We start from the raw sequence: 24244 nt of genomic DNA on the forward strand, positions 1-24244 counted from the left end.
AGCCCTAAACAACCACCGTTGGGGCTAATGCCCCCTTCACACACCCCCACTACTCACAATAATAACAAAAACACACCCCAGCCCCACAATAACGAATTAAATAAATAATTAAATAATTATATATATATATATATATATATATATATATATATATATATATATATATATATATATATACCCAACAACACCTATACCCCCCTAACATACAGTATAGTAATGGGCAGAATGACTATTATCCACAAATGGATAATAGTGCAGTTGTCCATTTACAATACATACACAACAATAAAGACTTTAAATACATATAGCACTCACCCCTGTCCCACTGCCACGATGAAGGCCATCCTCATCTTCATCCTGCCCATGCCCCATCCGCTTCTGCAAAACAAACACAAGAATTACAACATCCAAATTAATGTCCCCTAACCCCTTAATCACCATAGCGGTTATTAACCGCTACAGTTATTAAGGGGTTAAGCCACCATCACCCACATACCCTCCCCCACAAAGCCCCCCAACCACCCTCACCCAATACCCACAGGGGAGTCCTACCAAATACCCTTGGGCCTAATACCCCCTCCCCCAGCACATACAGTACAATAATGTGCCAAATAACTATTATCCACATAGGGATAATACATTATTTGGCCATTATTAAACACATTCAATAACGTTAAAATGTAAAGAAACTTGTACTAACCTCATCAATAAGAAGTCTCCGTCGCCAGCATCATCCTTGGGGTCCGTTGCCAACATTAGAAATAGCCACAACATTTCAATATCATTAACATAACACTGAACCCCTTAATCACCTTATCGGGTACTAACCTGAAAGGTAATTAAGGGGTGAAGCCATCCTGCAATGCCTACAACAGTTATGCATAACATCCTCAGTGAAATAAAAACCAATTGCCTAACCAAATTCCATTTAATCATTCAATCTGTAGGCTCACATGCCTCATAAAACATTGCATTTACAGTGTATACATGTAGCATAACATGTAAACTGCATGTACACGCTGCAAATCAATGTTAACAATACAATAATCCCACTCAAATCGCCATACATCACAAGAAGTATATTATTTAATACAATAAACTCACCATCAATGAATTACCACACATCAATTACATCCCTAAACAATTAAAATACCATCCATACCAATTACACAATGAACTAAAGCTATCCTAACAGAGAACAACTTCAAAACATAGTCAAAAGTACACAAACAATTACAATATAATAAAGCAAGGCTTTCCATATCCTACTGTACGGCCTGGAAGCCCAAAACTTACATCTGTCTAAAAATAAAATACATTTAGCACACATCAATGCATAGCCACAATGATTAACAATACAGAATTAGAAGCTTTAACAACACTATCATTTCTTACCCTGTATATATATCTGTACACATACATACAGACATACATACAGTGGGAAGAAATGATATGCATTGTAAAAAATGAAAACATGAAAAAGCAACACAAAAAACAGTTACTGCACCGACACACTTTATTCGAGCAAATACCCGGTATGTACCTGGCAGATACCTGGAATGCGCCGCTCCTCACCTCTGACAAGCCCCGTTGCATTTGCCTTCCCAGCCTGGGTTCATGCCTGGCTGACGGGCGGCTGATCTATTAAATGATAATGATTAGGATTTAATAGGCTGCAATGCTTCGCGTGTCTACCAGATGGCATAAATTCATGAATTGTAATGCAGTATATATATATGTACTGTGCAGTATTGCAGCCAGCGGGAATAAAATGCTTCAATCCCTGCCGGAAAATACCTCAATGCACTCGGGCAGAAAACAGTCATAAACCTCAATACACCCGGGTATACCCGAATTCGTGGGACTAGCCGAGCTCAAATAAAGTGTGTCGCCAGTGTACATTAAGTACATTTCTTTATTTAACTTACCATTACTTGCCCCCACCGACTCCCGTTGATCAGCTTACTCACGAACCAATCCACGACACCATCCACGACACCATCCAGGAACAAATCCACGACACAATCCAGGAACAAATCCACGAACCAAACCAGGAACCAATCCAAGAACAAGTGCAGGAACCAATCCAGGAAGCAAGCCACGAAGAAATCCAAGAAACAATCCACGACACGATCCAGGAACAGGAACCCATAAAAGAAAAAAAACATAACAAATTAAACATTAAAATAATAAAACATGACAATCAAGGGTTGTACTAGTTTTATTCTTAGTGAATCTGTATTACAATACCTTGTTCCAGGGTCTTCTTGACGTCCGGTGCCACGCCCTGGTCTTCAATCTTCAGGAGGAGGTCCGTCCTCCTCGGCATCTGCCTTCAAAATGAGACGACATAGGCTTTTATAGGCCTATGACGTCACATTTGTCGTCATATGGTTCCCACGGCCCTGATTGGGCCGTGAAAACCATGTGTTTTGGCCGATGTAAAAAAATTGATGACGTCACTTAAAGGCCGCATGGTAAGCCAGCCAATCAGAGCGTGGGAACTCCATCCCTACTCTGATTGGTTCAAGTACCATGTGAGTCCGGCCATGTGTCATTTCATGACGTTTTCTTAAAGGCAATAGCAGCAAAGCCATTCTGATTGGCTGTGCTGGCATTGCCTTTAAGTGACGTCATCAATTTTTTTACATCGGCCAAAACACATGGTTTTTACGGCCCAATCAGGGCCGTGGGAACCATATGACGACAAATGTGACGTCATAGGCCTATAAAAGCCTATGTCGTCTCATTTTGAAGGCAGATGCCGAGGAGGACGGACCTCCTCCTGAAGATTGAAGACCAGGGCGTGGCACCGGACGTCAAGAAGACCCCGGAACAAGGTATTGTAATACAGATTCACTAAGAATAAAACTAGTACAACCCTTGATTGTCATGTTTTATTATTTTAATGTTTAATTTGTTATGTTTTTTTTCTTTTATGGGTTCCTGTTCCTGGATCGTGTCGTGGATTGTTTCTTGGATTTCTTCGTGGCTTGCTTCCTGGATTGGTTCCTGCACTTGTTCTTGGATTGGTTCCTGGTTTGGTTTGTGGATTTGTTCCTGGATTGTGTCGTGGATTTGTTCCTGGATGGTGTCGTGGATGGTGTCGTGGATTGGTTCGTGAGTAAGCTGATCAACGGGAGTCGGTGGGGGCAAGTAATGGTAAGTTAAATAAAGAAATGTACTTAATGTAACTGTTTTTTGTGTTGCTTTTTCATGTTTTCATTTTTTACAATGCATATCATTTCTTCCCACTGTATGTATGTCTGTATGTATGTGTACAGATATATATACAGGGTAAGAAATGATAGTGTTGTTAAAGCTTCTAATTCTGTATTGTTAATCATTGTGGCTATGCATTGATGTGTGCTAAATGTATTTTATTTTTAGACAGATGTAAGTTTTGGGCTTCCAGGCCGTACAGTAGGATATGGAAAGCCTTGCTTTATTATATTGTAATTGTTGGTGTACTTTTGACTATGTTTTGAAGTTGTTCTCTGTTAGGATAGCTTTAGTTCATTGTGTAATTGGTATGGATGGTATTTTAATTGTTTAGGGATGTAATTGATGTGTGGTAATTCATTGATGGTGAGTTTATTGTATTAAATAATATACTTCTTGTGATGTATGGCGATTTGAGTGGGATTATTGTATTGTTAACATTGATTTGCAGCGTGTACATGCAGTTTACATGTTATGCTACATGTATACACTGTAAATGCAATGTTTTATGAGGCATGTGAGCCTACAGATTGAATGATTAAATGGAATTTGGTTAGGCAATTGGTTTTTATTTCACTGAGGATGTTATGCATAACTGTTGTAGGCATTGCAGGATGGCTTCACCCCTTAATTACCTTTCAGGTTAGTACCCGATAAGGTGATTAAGGGGTTCAGTGTTATGTTAATGATATTGAAATGTTGTGGCTATTTCTAATGTTGGCAACGGACCCCAAGGATGATGCTGGCGACGGAGACTTCTTATTGATGAGGTTAGTACAAGTTTCTTTACATTTTAACGTTATTGAATGTGTTTAATAATGGCCAAATAATGTATTATCCCTATGTGGATAATAGTTATTTGGCACATTATTGTACTGTATGTGCTGGGGGAGGGGGTATTAGGCCCAAGGGAATTTGGTAGGACTCCCCTGTGGGTATTGGGTGAGGGTGGTTGGGGGGCTTTGTGGGGGAGGGTATGTGGGTGATGGTGGCTTAACCCCTTAATAACTGTAGCGGTTAATAACCGCTATGGTGATTAAGGGGTTAGGGGACATTAATTTGGATGTTGTAATTCTTGTGTTTGTTTTGCAGAAGCGGATGGGGCATGGGCAGGATGAAGATGAGGATGGCCTTCATCGTGGCAGTGGGACAGGGGTGAGTGCTATATGTATTTAAAGTCTTTATTGTTGTGTATGTATTGTAAATGGACAACTGCACTATTATCCATTTGTGGATAATAGTCATTCTGCCCATTACTATACTGTATGTTGTGTATTGATGCTATGTTTATTGGGGGCATTTGTCCCCAATAAACATGCTACTATGCGTTAACCCCTTCATTGCCTTAGCGGCTATCCGCTATGGTAATGAAGCAGCATTAATGTATTTTAATAATATTGTGCGGAAGCAGGAGGCCCCCTGAGCTGAAGCGCATTTATTTGTGGCTCAGAGACCCCCTGCCTCCCGAGTTACAGGCCCCGGTTTGGGCCATCGGTTACAGTGTGGACGCCATGTTTATTGCGGGGACGCTATAAACATGGCGGCGACACTGCCACCCGATGACACATACCGGGGCCTGTAACTCGGGAAGCAGGGGGTCCCTGCTCCACAAAGCAATGCGGTTCAGCTCAGGGGACCCCCTGCTCACTGTACAGTATAATTAAAAAGACATTCATGCTGCTTCATTACCGTTGCACATAGCCGCCAAGGTAAGGAACGAGTCTTTATTGATGTGTGTGTGTTTTATTTATACTGTACATGTGCAGAGGGTCTCCGGAGCAGAACAGCGTTGGTTTGAGGTCCGGGGACCCCCTGCCCCCCGAGATACAGGCCCCTTTATGGGGTGCCGGTATCCCTCTGGTTTGTTTACAGGTCGCGGTTACGTGATCGGGACCTTTAAACGCCGAGGGATACCGGCACCTCATAAAGGGGCCTGTATCTCGGGGGGCAGGGGGTCCCCGGACCTCAAACCAACGCGGTTCAGCTCCGAAGACCCCCTGCACATGTACACTATGAATAAAAGTTGTTTTTAAATACTTTTTTTGGTGCCGAAGTTTGCGCTGAGAGAGCGGCTTGTCTCTCTCAGCTGCAAACATCTATCGGCACCAAAGGCTTATCGGGAGCCTTATCGGGAGCCAGGCTGTATCGCCACAGCTCATCGGCAGCTTTGCTTTCGCAGTGCTTCAGCAGGGATCGGAAGGATTCGGCCCTTACTGAATACTGCGAGGGCAAATCGCCCAAAAAAAACATTTTCGCAATTCGTGCCGAAAATTTTGTATCGGGGCTTACTGCATGAGGCCCTTAGTCACCTCCGAATAAATTAGATTTGTTATCCTTGTTCTGCCGGTTTCCCTGTCTTTTTCCCTATCTGCGGTGCTTCACTAATCCCTCATGTGTGGATATTCTCTTAAATGTGAGAGTAGTAGAGGGTACTTGCCATATCAGGATTGGAGAGCAGCGGATCGTCAGGGTGCGTAGCCAAGTTCATGATTGGAGAGTAGCGGATCGTCAGGGTGTGTAGCCAGGTTCAGGTGTAGAAAGATGCGGATTCCAGGGTATGTAGCAGTGTCAGGCAGCGGCAGGATCAACAGGCAAGGCAGGAGAAACAGGAACTCAATGCAGCAAGGCACGGCATCACACAAGACTATGCTCAGCAATGATTGTATGGAGCCAGAGGGTATATTAAGGGAGATCCTCCAATGGGGAGCCAGGGCGGAACGAGGAAACCAAATTCTATAGGCTGCTGGTGCAAACAGGGGTGCCCTATGATGCAGCCTGATCAGGAATGGAGGCGGGACTTAGCGCGCGCCGACCCGCGCGCGTCACTGAGGTCAGGTGCCAGAGTCTGGAGCACAAGTCACTCCCACGCCGGTCCTGTCCGTCACCAGGACAGGGGCGGAGACTGGGGCATGAGTCAGAGGGGAGGCTGGATAAGCGCACTCGCCGCGCGCCAAAGCGGGGGCGGAGACAGAGCCCGCGGCAGACAGGCCGCAAAAGATCCACGCGAGTGCATGACGGGGCCGCGAGACTGCGTATCCTGGGTGTCCGTGGCGGCAGGTGTTTTCAGGTGAGGAGACGGTCTCCAGCCGCCAGGATGGCGGATCCTCACAGTACCACTCTTTCCCCCACAGTGTATCTGTGATGTAAGTTCCTAGTAAGTTCAGGGCCTTTATGGGTTAATCTATGGACCATTGACCACCCTGTCTGCCCACATGTAAGTTATGGAAGTAAGGTTGTGACTCATGGCCTGTGTAAGCCTATCGGTGATGGGTACAGTCCAAGAGCCCGCTCCATCCTGAAGCTAGCCAGTGGGTGTTGCAAAGTTAGAGCAGTCTTGCTCTGCCTTCCAAGGTGAGAGCATGGTCTGTCAGCCTCTTCCATTGCATGGATGAGCTGGCCCACATCAGGCCTAAGGGCCTGAGGACCACCAATACTCAAGGCCCCATAGTATCGGGCAAGCACCATCCTGAAGTCCTGTATGAAGAGCTGCTGCAGCATGTCCAAAAACCAAGTTGTTCACCATACCTCTGCCTGGGTGTCAGTTCCTGGACAGGAGGGGTAGGGAGTGGTTAGGGAACTGACATGCTACATCCTAGGATCCCATCACAGCTGGAGGCGCTGATCCAATGAGCAAGAACCCAGAGACCACCAAAAGTCTGTCCTGTTGCCCCTTATCAGCGCGGCTACTCGGCTCTCCTGAACCAGCAGGTATGCATCAGCATCACACTAAGATAGTAATTCAGTCCTTCTTCCAGAGGGGGGAGGAGGGGGCATGGTTGGAATAAAGATTTAAAGAGGATTTCAATTCCGGCGAGGAAGAGCTTATTTTAGATCAGAGGTGCACAAACTGTGGGGTGCGCTCCTCTGGGGGGGCGCATGATTGTTTAGGGGGGGTGCAGGCAGCGGGGGTGAATTTGCAGAGAAGCAGAGAGAAAAGCTGTCTGTAGCTGCAATTTCTCCTAAAGCCATTAGGTGACGCTGTGCTGCACAGCTTATGCTGCACAGGCTTTGACTTGCTGAATGCCGCGTGATGAGTTGTGTGTGTGTGTGTGAGTGTGTGAGACATGTATGTGAGACAAGAGAGACATGGAGAGGTGGGAGACATTGGGGGGGGAGAGAAAGAGAGACATGGAGAGGTGGGAGACATATTGGGGGAGTGAAAGAGAGATATGGAGAGGTGGGAGACATATTGAGGGGAGGGGTAGAGAAAGAGAGGCATGGAGAGGTGGGAGACATTTTGGGGAGAGAAAGAGAGACATGGTGAGGTGGGAGACATATTGGGAGGAGGGGGAGAGAAAGAGAGACATGGAGAGGTGGGAGACATATTGGGTGGATGGGGAGAGAAAGAGAGACATGGAGAGGTGGGAGACATATTGGGGGAGAGAAAGAGAGACATGGAGAGGTGGGAGACATATTGGGAGGAGGGGGAGAGAGAGACATGGAGAGGTGGAAGACATATTGGAGAGAGGGGGAGACATGGAGAGGTGGGAGACATATTGGGGGGAGGGGGAGAGAAAGAGAGACATGGAGAGGTGGGAGACATATTGGGGGAGGGTGAGAGAAAGAGAGACATGGAGAGGTGGGAGACATATTGGGGGAGGGGTTGAGAAAGAGAGACTTGGAGAGGTGGGAGACATGTTAGGGGGAGGGGGAGAGAAAGAGACATGGAGAGGTGTGAGACATATTGGGGGAGGGGGAGAGAGACACTGGGAGAAGGTGAGAGAGAAAGACACTGGGGGGAGGTGAGAGAAAGACACTGGGAGAAGGTGAGAAACACTGGGGGAAGGTGTGAGAGAGACACTGGGGGAGGTGAGATAAAAAGACACTGGGGGAAGGTGAGAGAGAGACACTGGGGAAAGGTGAGAGAGACACTGGGGGAAGGTGAGAGAGAGAGACACTGGCTGGAGGGAGAGACACAATGGCTGAGGGAGAGACACAATGGCTAAACGGAGGGATGAAGGTCAGGCAGAGATGGCAGAATTGAGGGGCTTGGAGGAGGATGAGTTTTGGGGGGCTGAGGGTTATTCTTTGGGTCAGGGGGAGTCACTTGGGAGTATTGCTCAGCAGGGGAGATTCATCGGTACGCCCCCTGAGTTTGGTTATGGGGGTCCCTTATCCCTGGGCAACATTTAAAACGGGAATAAATAAATAATACATAAAACTGGTAGGTAGGAGTGCATGACACTGGGGAAAGCAAATGGGAGAATGAAAAATGGGATGGGAAAAAAGGAGGGGTGGGAGAGGGAAGGGATGTAGTAAAGAGGTGGATGAATGCCCCCTCAAATGGATTGCCTTTGTGCACCAGAAAAAAACATATTACCAGATGCCAGCAAACAATAAAATAAACAGTGATCCAATGCTAGTATACTGCCTGCGTGCACGCCTGCAGCCCAAGCGATTTGTGAACTTGGCTGCAGGAGATTGTAGACGCGTGGCGGACGCATCACAAAGCTGATTCGCCCTCATTGGCTCACGTGCGCTGACATCGTGTGATTTTGATTACATCAGGCAGGGGGGGCCCGAGAAATTTCATGGATGAAAAGGGGGGCTCTGCATAAAAAGTTTGCTCACCCCTGTTTTAGATGACGATCATGTCGAGGGTCAGCAGGAAGATGACCATAATGATATCTAGGAGTGGGTCCTCGTCATTTCTGTCAGGGAAGCGCAAAACTGAAAAATATGCGCGACTTTAAAAACACCACCATAAAACTCAAGTGAAGAGGAATATCTGTATGTTACATGTGAAACTTGTGACTGTGATTAAAAATACACATGTAAAACATTTAATGTAAACTCAATAAATAAAAATAATAATTGTGTTTTTGTTAATTTGACAAAAAGTCTCATAGATTAATATGAGTATTTTGTTTTTTTAATAAAGTTTCTAATGTATATATTAACTATTGTACAGTATGTGCTGTATAGATAGCTACTGTAAGTACTGTATATCTGTGCATAGCTTCTTGTTGCTGACTGGCAGAAGTGTAGTTAAATATTTAGGGAGTTTCTCAGCATATCATTTTTTTTAAATATCTAAGGTTAAGTATTTCAGTTAATTTATTTTAGTTTAATATCTGTTTTATGATTTTACATGTATTTAAGTATTTTTTTTTCATACTTTATGATGTTATGTTTGCATTTTTCTACTTAGTTTTCCATAATTTTGTGAAAATCCAAAACACCAGTGAATGTTCCCACCCAGACAGGAGTGGGGGTGCATGTGCATGTGCTGGGCCCTCCCTCTTCGAGCTACAGGAAGGAAGTGCCTAAAATATAGTATGAAGTTCAGCCCATAGAAGTGGGTCCTTCAGTTAGTGATTGGAGTTCCAAACTATCCCTTCATAGGGTGGAGCTCTGAGCTCTCCTCCCGGCTGGGAGATAGATGTGCTCAGTCCCTCATGGGCTGAGGCACTAATTCAACCCAGAGAGGCCTCACCATTACCCGCAGGCCAGTACCATCCAAAAGCCAGGGATCTACCTTATCAACTAAAGCATTCGCTGTAACAACATCGCAGTGGCTGCTATAATAAAGATCACCCTCATTTATACTTCTGGCTCTGCGGCAGTCTGTGTGAAGGAAGTATTGTGAGTAAGGACTGTTATAGCGGGGACCGCCTTCAGCCTTGCTTTGTGGTCTGGGTTGAAGTGCCAGACTGGTCCCTTTATTGTTTCTTCTTCTCCAATTTCCACTGAGCTGAAAAGGACTTGAATACTTAGTTGTTTATTTAAAACAATTTTTTAAATAACATGCTCTAATTTTTAGTTTTTTTTTGTCAGAAGTAGATCATTATCACTTATGTTGGATACAAACGTATACTGTACTACAATGAGCCATTGAATCAAACAATTGAGAGCGCTGACAGTGAATGCAGTACCGTGCATAGAACTTATGCAGACACAAGTCCCTGCCCTGTAGAGTTTACAATCAATGTTTTTAGTTCCTGAGGCACAGGGAGATAATGACTTGCCCAAGGTCACAAGGAGCTGACACTGGGATTTGAACCAGACACCCCGGCTTTAAACTCAGTGTAATTGTGTTCAAACGTTAAAGTTATTATCAACAGCAAGCATGCTGCGCTGCTGCAGCATGCTCTAAAAAGCCTAAAATGCGAATCTCGTTGAATTGTCTCTCCCTACGGTACAGTCCCCTAGTCTAATAGCTTGGCCACCTTTTTCGTCCAATTGGTTCATTTCCTATGCTCCCCATGACAGCCGATATTAAGACCGCATTGTGTCTTCTTTATGTATTGTTATCAAGCTGATTCTGGCTGCTTTGTTGCAATAGGCTTTACAATGATACATTTGGTGAGGGGAGTGTGGGAATGGTGGCGTGCAGAAACTTCATTTCAAGACACCCCAAAACGCACATAGCACTGACTAATTGGCAATAAAAAAACATGGTATTTTCTATCTCTGTGTGTAATGTATGACCACATTATTATCAGTCATTTGTACCATTGTTATAAATAAGTAATTGGGCTGGGGAAAGAGGGATAATCCTGATTTAATTAAATTCATCTATACTCCCAGGTTGGCAGCAACAAGACATATGTGAGTCTAATACCCTCAGTCTGCCGGCATGCATGTGCAATTAAAAATTCACTCTACAGTTGCATTGGCAGTTTAGTGTTGCTTTTGGCATTTACAAATTCTTTTATTTTGTGACTTTTTTTTTACCAAACACATATGCTGAAGCAGATGTTGCTTATTTGTTGTTTATTCAGTTCTGTAAGGCACTGGCAGCCAACATCATTGTACTGTAATGAAGCCCCATCCACATCCCTGCTTTAGGACCCAGCAACTGTGAAACAGCCCATGCTGGCAGTGAGTAGGAGCTACTGTTATCGCCTTGCAGTTGACTGTTTATATTGCAAAGCCCATATTTTACAAAGCTGGAAAGGGGAAACCTGAGTTACTGGATTTTTGCCTGCATGTGGTGGCTGGGAATATACGTTGGCTTCTTTTTTTTCAAGGTATATCGGTTTTCTAAGATGTTTTGCAAAGTGTATTTGTAGGGGGAAAACAAACCTTAAGCAAAGGAAAATACATGTGTAGCTAAACCTTACTGTATATCCCATGTTTAAACGAGGAAAGGTGACTTTGAAAGCATGGAGCTCTTTAAATAAGTATTCCTGCACCATTACTAATAATTTCATATGAACTTGTTTCTTATCAATCTCTTAATAGTGGGCAGAAACTGGTTTCCTGTGAGCTTGTTCACACAAAATATCCTTGTCTTTCTGCCATATTTATGATGATTTTGCTTGAGCACACACAATTATTTGTATGCATTCTTGTACAAAGCAATGGGACAGACTATGTCCATTATTGGAAAAGAAAAACGAGTAACAGCGGTCACAGCTCCTCCAACCAGCCAAACGCATTGAAAAAGTAAAAAACTTTATTGATTCAAACAGTGAACATCAGCAGAGAGTTACTCTGATGCGTTTCGTCCAATGGTGGACTTAATCAAAGAGTAATCACCCCTGCAATGTAGCGATCCTTATATAGGTGATGACATGGCTCAATTGGTTAAGATATCACAGGGATGAACCTCCCCCTTCACCTGTGAGCTATTAATTGAATCTTGGCTATTCCACGTCACCAGATATATATAGGAAACAGTACATGCAAAAAACACATAATAACAATACGTATATATATTACATATAATATATCCAATAAGAAAAAACATAATAATGTGGCTGAATGTTCACATAAATAATGAAGTAAATATAGTGATGTATTATATTTACCTCATTATTTATGTGAACATTCAGCCACTTTGTTTTTAACCCCTATGTTTTTATTTCTTTTTTTCTTTTTTCTCTCCTTTTTTCTATTATTATGTTTTTTCTTATTGGATATATTATATATAATATATATATACGTATTGTTATTATGTGTTTTTTGCATGTACTGTTTCCCTTGTCATCACTTCCGGCTTGAGCACACCGACACCACGAGCAGCCAGGATGCAAGCTGCTTACACATCAGCGCTACAGGCAGACCACATCATTCTCAGGGAGTACTGACCAGCTGATTTGCGACATCATTGGACATAGGGTGGAGGTGAGGCCGACGGATACCGGATAAATTGACTTACCTTTAGGCATTTCCATGGACGTGCCTTTCTGTACTTTTACCGGTGGTTTATGCTTCCCAGCCCACCACCCTGACTTAGTCCGGATTTATATAAAGTTCTAATAGCTTTTATAGCAATATTTTAAGAAGATGGGGTGTCTTTCTCCCTGCTCTGATATAATTACAATCTGGGTAGTAGCCTCAGTATATCTTGGGGGTCATTCCCCATTTTTTCTATTATGTCCATTATGTCCATTATTGGCTGCGGTTGTACCTTAGTGGTAAGACCACAGCGTTTGAAGTGGTTGACCCACTTTGAATAAGTGAACAGATTTAGCTGACCCGACATGTGCCGAAGAAGCCAAACGGGCTGTTTTCGGACAAAATTCCCCATCGACTTCAATATGTAATTTTGTCCAAAAACAGCCTTTTGGCCCTTCAGAACATGTAGCATCAGATCCTTTGGGTTGCTCTCTGACCGAGGTACAAATGTAAAATGCAATTTAAAAAAATTAAACCTGGTTTTCCAGTAGGTGCTATTTAGCTCCAGATTTAGAGCTATTTAATCCTTTGAGTGCCGGAGGGGCCAAGGCACCATATTGCCACGTCCCCTTCCAGCACTTGCAATCGCGTGATCGCTCTGTCACTGATGACAGAAGAGGAGGAGTCCTCCTGTTCTATCCCTGTAGAATTGTATTATGCGCTCCTACAAGAAGAAGGAAATAGATTATGATGTAACTACTAAGTCATTGGGTCCCTGGACAGATCCCATGACAAACTGCAGTAGCTACATACTTGGGCAACCAAACAATTTTTACGTGGATATGTCAAACAAAAAAACTTTGGAATCACAGTATTCACCACCACAATCCAAGAATATGAAATACAAGATCAGTCAAGTGTATGAAAAAAGAAGAGGAAAGAGGCGTGGAGCTAAATCCTAACTGAAAATGGAGGCTTTATGCAAAGAGATCTTAGCAGCTGATTTTAATTTTCTAAACAAGGGATAATCTTTTCACCTACCCACCCACATGATGGTTTTGAGGTTTATATTAATTTTCAAAAATGGGTTAGGAAACTTTTATTGGAAAAGCAAGCAATCTCTGACATTATAAATGTATTAAATGATGTTGATAATTTGAATAATTTTGTTTATTCAAGTGTAACCCCTCTTTATCTGGTTTCTAAAAGATGTCTACATCGGTATCACTTATTTTTTATAAATAAAGAGTTCTGGTATCTGAGCTGGCACGGCGTGTATGCTACGGTGGTAGTAATGAAGGGCGCCAGGAACTTTATTGGTACAAACTAGAGCTTTATTAATTCAATTGATTTGAGCTCCAATAACTTTAGACAATAATGAGTGACAAATAATACAGAGGCATTGGGTATTCTTCACTGGTGGCTCTCACCACTATCCTAAGGAGGTTCTGGACTTGGTACCATTATCACTGGGTCTGCATGTAGTACCTTCCCTGCGTTTGGATTGGCCTCTTTCCCACCAGGACCCGTGGTTTGGATACTCCTTACACCTAGGTATCAGAATGGGAGCACATTTAGAACTGATCAGTATGGGCCAATCCCATTGTGTCTTTTATTTAAAAAGATTCCCCCCAGAGTTGTACCATGCATCCTCCATCATTCACGGCAAATGACTAAACTCTGACCACTGCTAAGGACTATGACTAGAAAGGGCATGTTCCCTAACTATACAATAATAAAGGTGAACAGACATCCTTAATACATACAGGTCTACATTTAAACATGATTTACACTATATACAGTAAGGTCACACAGCTGTGTCTCCTCCTTGGACCTGAATATAGAATCTTCTACCCTCACTATATATACCTACTAGGGACATCACAGGTTATCATGTCTATAAGGGGAGTGTTTAGGATTGTATTTATCCTGTACCAGATGACAGGCTAAGGGTGTTACCGTTTCTTAGCACATAGTGATAACCCTTTAAGGCTCTAGTAGCCCCTAAGAGGGGGGCTACACAAGTTTTAGACCTAAACCTACATTTTAGCCCCAAACACATAAGATTTATTTGGCAGATTTGTTGAGGAAAATCTCAAAGTTTTCTTTACACACCTTCATTGTAAGAAACTTTCAAATAATATTACTATTAAGGAAAAAAAAAAGTTATAAAGAAATAAAAAGCAAATGGGGGGAAAAAATCGACTGCTCCTGTTCATGGCAACATCACGTTATTAGTCTTGATTTAACATTAAATCGCACCTTCTTAAAATTAGAGAGTAGGTAGATAAAGGCAGTGCACTGCCTAAAAAGGTGGAGGAGGCTCACGGTGGCAAAAAGGTTCCTTTATTGGATAAGAGGATCAAACATAACCCCTGGATATCACAGTAAACATACACCTACGCGTTCCGGGCCGTGCGCCTTTATCAATGATCCTCTTATCCAGTAAAGGAACCTTTTTGCCACCGTGAGCCTCCTCCACCTTTTAGGCAGTGCATTGCCTTTGTCTACCTACTCTCTACTTACCTCGCCTGGTGGATTGCATGCTACGAAGGATACCCAATGGGACTGCTCTTTAAAGAAGCCTTGAAGCAAAAAGTGGGTCTTCTTTGCATATTATTACTCTCTATATTATAATGGACGGGACAATTTATGTACTGTTTATTGTGCTTGTCAGCACTAGGTACTAGTCCCTAAGCCCTATTAGGGTGTTTTATTGCTGCTCACTATAACATTAGAGTGATCCTAACGGAAGAATTTATCATTTATCATGGGGACTTGATTTTCTGTGAGGCACCGGTTACCCACTCCTTGTCCTTCTTAAAATTACCCCAGATTGCGAGTCTAGTTTACACCTTTTTAATCCTGGTGTTACTGAGAGTAGGTGGTATAAAAACCCCTTGCAGTACATTGTGTTCCTATTTAGTGTACGGTTTATACATATAGATATTTACAGGTTGTGACGCCTTAATTATACTAACATTCAAGGTAGTTATTGATTGTTCTTAACATGGTACTGTAATAAATGTTATCTGTCTCATACTTTATACCTGTAGGATTATGATTACAAATGTGCTGAAAGATTTCTCTAGATGTAATCAGACTCCTTATCAGTGAATGTAAATAACTTCTTAGTGCAAGGAGAGTATGCAGGCTCTTACAGAACTGAAATTGTAATACAAGTGCTATTAATGTGACATGTTGCTTATATCCTAACCTGCTCATATTCCCTCACTGTGTAAACGCCTGGGAAATTAAAGACTTTAGGGGATATTTGCTAAAGTATTATCAAATAAAAGGAATCATACTGAAACCTATGTACTAAGATTTCGTTTTAACTGGGGTTTTTTGCGTGTCAAAATGTTAGTACCAAAAAGTGATAGAAACCTTAATAAAAGGTATAAAGACTTTATACAGTACGTAGGACTCAGAAAGTGTTTAAAATAATTTTTGACTTGTCCCTACTATTAAATACCTGATTATAATTTACAATGTAATTTACATTCTACATCAGAATTATGTGTATTCTTTATTTATAAAGTCTTAGTAAATATCTATTCGTGTAATATTATTTATGATAGCCATACCGTGAAAGAAATACAGTTTGTTAACCTACTGTATATAATGAAACACTCATGCTGCGTCAAGTAATGTTTTCTGTTGATACATTCTGTAGCAACTTAAAGCAGTAAAACGTGAAATGAATATGTTTTTTTAAATCAGTTCTGTAGTGTTAGATAATAGTGACCTTTTTTTTGTTTTTGTCTTTATTCAACTCTTAATGCCATTTTGAATGCGTTTTAAAGCATCCATTGATCTCTACAGCAGGTCATAGCCACCTCCCAAGCAGTGCAAGATTTTTGCAACACTTTCCTATTTGTGATCATTTTTTGCAAATGTTCCCAGCAGTTTGAGCTGTACATTGTAATAATAGACAATGTTACCTTAGAAATATCAGAATACATTGTAGCTGCTGAATTACACTGACTGAAGGATTGATTGAAACTGAAAGGCGACCATTATGTTAGTCACACAAACATGATTTTTACAGATTTATAACAGGTGCATCAAATGATTGCCAGCTTAGTTAAGAATGAAGAAATATATATTGTTGCAAATAAAAAAGTTGGAGAGTAGTATTTATTGCTGCTTTTATTGTGTGTGATCTTAACGGATTATTTTGATGCCCTTTTCATTCATTTTCTGGTGAACAAAAATATTATTTTTCAGTACATACAGTACTATTTACATCTCTATGCCAAGCACAGTAAGAGAGAGGAGGAGGATAACAATGATGTTGATGCTGCTGCTGTTGTAATTAAGAATAAGGAAAAACATGGTGTTGAATTTGACAACAGAACTTTATTTTACCACCCCTGCTCCTGTGCCCCCTCCATACTTACAATCAAATCAACACAATTTAAATCATATCAGGCGAAAGGAATTTTGGGGAGTAAAAGGCCACAACCTTTATTAATATAAATAAGTTAAAATAAATAACCAAATAATACAGAATAAATATAAATAGATTATTAACTTGCCAGATCCTAGACCTTGCCAGCCATAGCCAACCGTACCTCTAGCAAGGAGGGATTGGGGGTCAGGTTAGGGTTAAATGATAGCCCAAAAATAGGACCCCAAAAGGTTAGAAGAAGCAGATGCTGCCCCAGACCCAAGTTTCTCCACCACATCATCCAGGGTTCAAAACTGGTGGCCACCAGACATAATTTGCCAGTTTCCTTAATACACACACATGCAGTGATGATATAAAAGATAACCTGCATTAAATGCGAGTACAACCTTTTTAATTTCTTCACTTATTCTTTATTTAACATTTTTTAAATTATTTTTTTCATATATAAATAAAGCAGACACAAAATAATATCCAAATGCAAAGAACCAGATAGGGGTGGGCCTTCTCTTAACCCTATAAGCACCTCCACCAACCTAAGCAGCTAAACAAATCTGACCACATATCTGGATGTCTAGGCAACAAGTATCTCTTCACAGTAGGTAATTAGCCAATTAGCCTAAGCTACACTATCACATAAAGGGGTCATCACCAACTGTCAATGCTCCCTCCTGACACTTCTCTGGGCTACCATTCTAGCTTACTGTATTGATTATGAGATGCTGGGAAAGGGATTGAGACAAAAGGAATTCACACTAAAATACACAGTGGGTTGTATTTTTCTCCCTACGGAATTAATGTTGATATTTGCTACTAGAACTTTAAAAAGTCAGATAGGGGCTTGAAACCTCATTCCAGTCTATTCCACACAAGCTTGGGTAGCTTCATCAGAGAACTGAGGGGGTCAGCAGGTTAAAGTATTGCTGCCATTCCATAAGTGGAGCTTGTTTTCTTCCCTAATCCAAGACTCCATATACTATGTTTAATTTGAGCAGGACCTAGTTTCTCTCCATTTGTATTTGCCTAAATTTACAGTGACAAGATCTTTGTGCTGTTCTGATCAGTTATAGGACCATATTTACTAAGTAGCGTTTTTCTGTAAGACACCAGGAGACTTTATACAGCCCATGCAATGGTATTATGTATAGTTGCTGTCACTCTTGGGAGGTTTCATTTGGAATAATACTGCTTAGTAAATTTGGCACACAATGCCCATGCTTACTGATTACCATCTCCAAATTGGAAAGTAACCAGTGACTTGTATATCTCCCCAAACACTCCTTTATACAATATGTGGAGAGATACCGGCGTTCAAAACTGAATACACCTGCAATTCCTTGGAAATATGCTAATGATCATGATGTTATCTGGTGTGCACATCTATTGTAAGAAACTTCTTTTTAAATTCAGATACATGTAATGTATTTTATATAAACAGATTTAATGTGAGCTTAAACATATCAATACACTTTGTGGAAAACAGAAAATAGAGACAAAACATGTTAGAATTATCATTTAGGATCCGGAATGTATAGGAAAGTAGACAGAAATTATAGGCTTTTCTTGAAGTCATCCTACTGTTTCACAAAATCCAAATCAATCCAAAATATCTTGTCACATTGATGCCAGGAAATGCATTTCTAAACAGGGCATCTAGAGCCATATTTACGAAGTAGTGCTAAACCTTAGGGCCCCTTATGGCCTAAAGGCTCAGCAACACTTAATACGGCTACTTATCTCAATTTACAGGCAAAACATTTGAGCTTAATACATGTCCCTGACAAGTAAAAGACACATTGGTCCCAAGTGTTATATATACATCTCCCGACACACCTTTAAACAACATGTAGAGATTCATCTGTGCATAAAAAGGAGCACACCTGAGATAACTGGATGTGCTAATTTAAGTAATTTAACCCTTTTGGTGCAATTTGATGTAGCTACTATGTCATGAGGTCTGGTGCTCCCTGGGGGGGGGGGGGACATGATGTCGTAGCTATGTCATTCTATTTGCTAATTTCTCAAGGGGAGATCGTGTTCTGCGCTCCTGTGTAGAGCTAAATGCAAATCTGACAATAAGAGGTATGGAAAGGTGCATTAGGCTGCGCTTATAGCGCGTCGTCACTCCAAAACAAATCAATTGGCTCTGTCGCAAGCGCTTATAGTAAGCGAGACAGCAACAGAGCAACTAAAAATTTGGAAGCCAGGTAAATTAGATTTTTTAGAGACAGTCGCCACGTGACTGTCTCTAAACCAATCAAATTGCGCGGCCCACCCCTTTAGTGACGTCACTGGCCTTGTCGCCAGCAACGTCGCTAAAAACCTAATTACAACAATCACTAATGGCGACGGGTGATGTCATCGGTCGCTTCGCCATCGCCAGCACTATAAACGAGGCCTTACTCTTCCATTCTGTCATCTGTGTCGCTGCAATCACTTGATCGGTCCTGAGAAGTGATTACATGATCACAGAGGGCTGTGGCGGTTCCTCCAGCCCGCAAGGGGTGAAATATACTTTGCATATCCATATTAGCCCTTTGTAGTAAATGGGATCCACAATAATTGATCTCCAGTCTAGATCCCTATTGAGTAAAAATCCAACACATACAGAATTTCTCAGCATGAGTTAAATACTGCGATATTTCCTAAGCAGTGTTTCTCCATAATGCACCTTCCAGCAAGTTCACTTGTAAAGGGCCATAATTACCAAGTTGTGCTGCAAGATGTCTTATGGAGTAGCACTGCTTAGTAACTATGGCCCTACATGGGCTGCAGTGTTTCACGAAACTCAAAAGGACTAAGTGGTACTTGCCATACCATACACATATTTGAAACTGTGTACAGATGCTATTCAATGTGTGAGTAAATTAGCATTCTGTATGAAAAGAACATTATTCCATGTTTATTTTTCACATAGTGTAAACCACCTTTTTCACCACTAGATGACAGTATTAGAAAATTAATTGTAATAGTGTCATTAATCTCGATAGCTCTTGGATGAAGTGTAAAGCACAAAAAAAAAACTAGTTAGTAAACCAATTAGTGCAAACAATAAAACATTTCCAAATGTAATTAAAGGCAACTTTACAGTAAGACCAAACTTTGCAACTCCATACTGTATCATGAGTATATAATGTGTATAATTTAGACTGCATAGTTGTTGTGATACAACCATTTCTTTTATATTCTGAGGTTTTCTATAGTTGTTGGTAAGTTTAAAGTGTTGACCCTCATTAAATAATATTTATTTACAGTAACATATACACATTTGTGTTGATAGCAACTACAGTATTCAACACTGCTTTTTCTTCCGTCAATTTTGATTCTTATCTTTTGTGCTGCTAGTACTCTCATGGAAGTGGGGTTTATTTAACCATTATTATTAAATGACATGCTGCAGAAGAATAGAATAAAAAAAACAACAGAATGGTGATTACTGTGTATATATCCTGGAGTTGCTGCAGCAACACATTTGTGGAGCAAGATTGGCACAAAGATTTGGGAGATGTCAAGAGGAGCAGCTGAAGAGGAGTTAAGTAATAAATAACTTATGATTGGATGTGTAACCATGCTGTAAAATGGCTGCAGTCATCTCTCCTGCTGACAGTAAGGCCTGGTAAGTTGTGGGCATGCCAGCAGTAATTATGGAGGTTTGCCCTCACACCCTGGTGAGGTGCCCTATGTATGGATGGGAGTGGTCACATGCTCTGAATCCATGATTAGTGATGTCAGAGTTGTGCCAGCCCCCAGAGGATACATAAGGCACAGCACTGTGCAAAAGTTAGTTGTTAGAGGAGGAGTTGCTAAGCTGTTGGAAGGTTATGTAAGAGACTATGAGACAAGGAGCAAGTCTGAGTGCAGGCTTGGGAGGAGACAGCTTATAAGACTGTGACCAGGGACCTGGCACAGGGACTATCTCCCTAAGGGGAGATAGGGAATCCACCAATTAGGGAAAGGACACCTTTCAAAGGGAAGTGCGGTGAACATGAGAGGCTAAGTACACCCACTGTGAGGGGCAGCTGGCCCGCCGCAAGTCAATAAAGATGATCCTGTTAAACTATACCCTCGTGTGTAAGTGTGGAGTGATTACACAGAGGAGTGCACCACAGATGAGTTCCTCACCAGGACCATCCACAAGCGGACGCTGGGATCCTGATGAGGTGGAGGCGCTGCGCTGGATATAGGTAGGACTCAAGCACACTACCTCAGCTGCCTGTCTGGGTTGGCAATCCCCACACAACATCATGAGGGAGACTCAGGAGTCCTGTTGCCAACAGGTGCACCACCAGACACTACACTGTAATGGGGACTGGTTAGACCACAGGGGCCAATGTGAGATTAGGTGGGTCTGGCTAGGCCAGAAAATCCGTTACAGATGTATAATTGTTTTTAGCTTTTACTAGCATTTAAAATTACACTACAATATGTCTGAGGGATATAAACATCAGCTGGTGACAAAGTTTGGAAACTGTAGACAGGGCCTTCGTGAGCCAGCTGATGGAATGGAAGCAGAGAAGAAAACAATCGGCGACACAAAAATATCTTAGGCTGGACTGCAGAAAGTAACTAAAATGTGCTTTATTGGCACATACAAATGTTACAAAGGTGGAAGCACTAATGCATTTCGAGCCTAATACGGTGCTTTGTCAAAGAGTAAAGGACTCTGACTGACTCATTCCTTAAAACATCATCGCCCACCTGAGCCACCGTTCGACTAAATCATTCATGGAATCTACACCATGTCTGGAGGATATAAACATTTGTTTGTAGCAATGCTTGAAAACTGTAGGCAGGGCCTTAGTCAGTGTCCCAGGACTAGCAAAGGAAGGGCAGACGCCCCCCACCTTGCCCACTGATGGAATGGACAAAATGTAGTAGGTGTGTGGTGCTCCAATAGACAACCCATAGGTTCAAAATAAACTTGATTGTAGAATCCTGCACATGTATACTACCCAGTGGTTGGACATGATTTAAATCCCAGGCATTTATAACACTCACAGCTCCAAGATAAACCGACTAGTGGACTAGGGTCCCCACAGGCTCTGTAGTAAGGGACCTCACAATATAGTGACCCAGCATAATATATCGGTATGGAGACCGATTGAATGAAATAACTCACTCTTGATGAGATGTGTGATCCAGATTGTCCAGACTTTTATCCACAGCAGGGGGTGTGCTTCCGATTTTTCAGCATGCTAGCAAAGGAAACAGATAGGAAAAAGCAGGCACCAGCAAAGCAGGAAAAAAAAAAAACATCCAAAGAGCGTGTGCCCATTAAAAAAATGATTTAATGGATTGCAGTAAGGGTTGAAAAAGAGGTTACGCTCGAAATGCATTGGTGGGGGGGCCCCGTACCCCATAATGTTGTTGTAACCCTTGCTGCAATCCATTAAATCATTTTTTTAATGGGCACACTCTCTTTGGATGTTTTTTTTTTTTTTTTCCTGCTTTGCTGGTGCCTGCTTTTTCCTATCTGTTTCCTCCACTGATGGAATGGGCCAGCCAGTAAGGTAATGGTCCTCTTTCCCACTTTTGCTCAATAACTAAAGTCCCAGTCTCTTGCATTCAACAACAAAAATGGAGTCCTGGGCCCCCGAAGGAAACCTGTTGGAGGGTCCGACTGTCTGTAGGAATTTATTTCTTATATTTGAGAGTAAAAGCAGAAAAGGGTGCAATGTATCAAAAGTGCACTGCATCATTTGTACAATGCATAATGCACCATATAAACGGTACATTGTTACTTTGTACAGTATCTTCTTTCCTCAATTAATTAATTCAATTACATTTTGTATGTACTTTTGACTGCATTAGCATCACCATTCATCTTATGACCCAAGTACAGGTACAGTACATGATCAAAATCTGTCTGTCAATTTTGCCCATTTTTAGACATCACGAAGAGCAGGCATATTCAATGTTGGTAGCAAAACAAGATATTAGGATCAGTGCATCATTGATCATCAGTTTCACAAGAAGTATTAAGAAACTATAGTCTGCTTCTGCCACCACGTGGAGATTCTATGTAGTTGCATAATTCTTCTTTAAACAAATAACCTATTCAGTTACAGCCTTCACCAAAAAGAGGGTTTAAAGAAGCAATTCATGGTCTTTTACAAAAAAAATTAACACCGGTAGGAAGCAGGGGGTCTCCGGAGCTGAACTCAATTAATTTCAGCTGAGAGGACCCCCTGCTTCTGGAGAAATTTACGTCCGAAAGGAGTACCGGTAGCCACTCTGGCTGAGTTAGCTGGGTTTTAAAGTTTTATAGCTCCCACATCACGTGAGCCAATAGGAAGCCGAACCTGATGACATCACGCCTTGCTATTGGCATTCAGAGTGCAGGAGCTCTGATGCGTCTTTTGATGCATTGTGCACAAAGAAAAATAAATTACGCTACTGGATGCAGTGGTGTTTAGATGTTGTCAGTGGTGTACGTATGCAATTGATATGTAATAATAAATTACAAGTATGCACCACTTGAGCATGAGAAATGCGTCATACTTGTCTGTCATATTTCTCTTGCCTTAGAACAGCGGTGCGCAAAGTGTGGGGCGCGACCCCCAGGGGGGCAGGAGACTTTGCTGGTTGGGGCGCGGGCATTTGCAGTGGTCCCACGCTCTTCCCCCAGGCTCTTCCCCCTCTGCAAATGTTTACTTACCGGAATTCAGACGGCTGTGACGTGTATCCATGGCAACGACGCCGCGGCACCGTGTGACGTCACACGCATCACATGACGCCACGGGTCACGTGACGTCACATGACCCCGCAGCGTCATCTGACGCGGATAAAGGTAGGCGGGGGGGGAGGACGAGAGCCGGGGGGAGAGAGACAAGAGGGCGCAGCACTAAAAGTTTGCGCTCCCCTGCCTTACAAGACCAATGCACATGCTTAAAGAATAAGAAGACATGTAAGAACATGAATAATAGCATACAAACATACAGTTTGTCGCACATTTGTTGATTCAATGCAATTTTTTTTTACTATTTTTACATAGAGCCCCAAGTCTTTTAAATTAGAGTCTTAAATCATTTGATGGTATGAAATGATCTCACTGACATAACTTGAATAAAACAAGTATTTCCAATTGTATCAAATACTCTAGAATGCACAACTGTTAAATATTTGTAAGATAATGTTATTGAAGACAGTATTTCTGAAAAATGTGTATATTTTACATTCTGACCCGGTTAAATCTACATACCTCTAATCTGTTTGATCCAAGCAGGGGTACCACAATAAAGAAACATCTTATGCATACTAACATACATATACCATTAAACATTTTTTTTTAACAGATGCGGAAATGACAAGAACTAACAGCTGCCAGTCGGATAGTAGTGGCTTTCAAGAGGAAACACCAGAGCCTTTACCTTTACAAGTAAGATATCTCAATTAAGTACAAGTGAAAGCTTCTGAGCATGCTGTACAATTTGCAATAACTACGTACATAATAACCAATCCATTGAAGATGTAAAACCTAGATTAAACATACGTAAAACAGTGGCAATTCATCCTTAGCTGTACTGGTTCTAAGATCTATCCCTT

At 41.8% G+C, this 24244-nt stretch overlaps 1 protein-coding gene across 3 annotated transcripts in view; it reads left to right on the forward strand.

Annotated features, from left to right (window-relative positions):
* The window catches only part of ITPRID1 (ITPR interacting domain containing 1), a 220354-nt gene that overhangs the window by 164204 nt on the left and 31906 nt on the right, over positions 1 to 24244 (forward strand). For all 3 annotated transcript variants that reach the window (XM_075586548.1, XM_075586547.1, XM_075586549.1), the window contains one exon: positions 23995 to 24077. In XM_075586548.1, coding sequence (XP_075442663.1) covers positions 23995 to 24077 — 83 coding nt within the window. The remainder of the gene's footprint in view (positions 1 to 23994; positions 24078 to 24244) is intronic.

This window comes from Ascaphus truei, chromosome 2 (genome assembly GCF_040206685.1).
Source record: "Ascaphus truei isolate aAscTru1 chromosome 2, aAscTru1.hap1, whole genome shotgun sequence".
Lineage (NCBI taxonomy): Eukaryota > Metazoa > Chordata > Amphibia > Anura > Ascaphidae > Ascaphus > Ascaphus truei.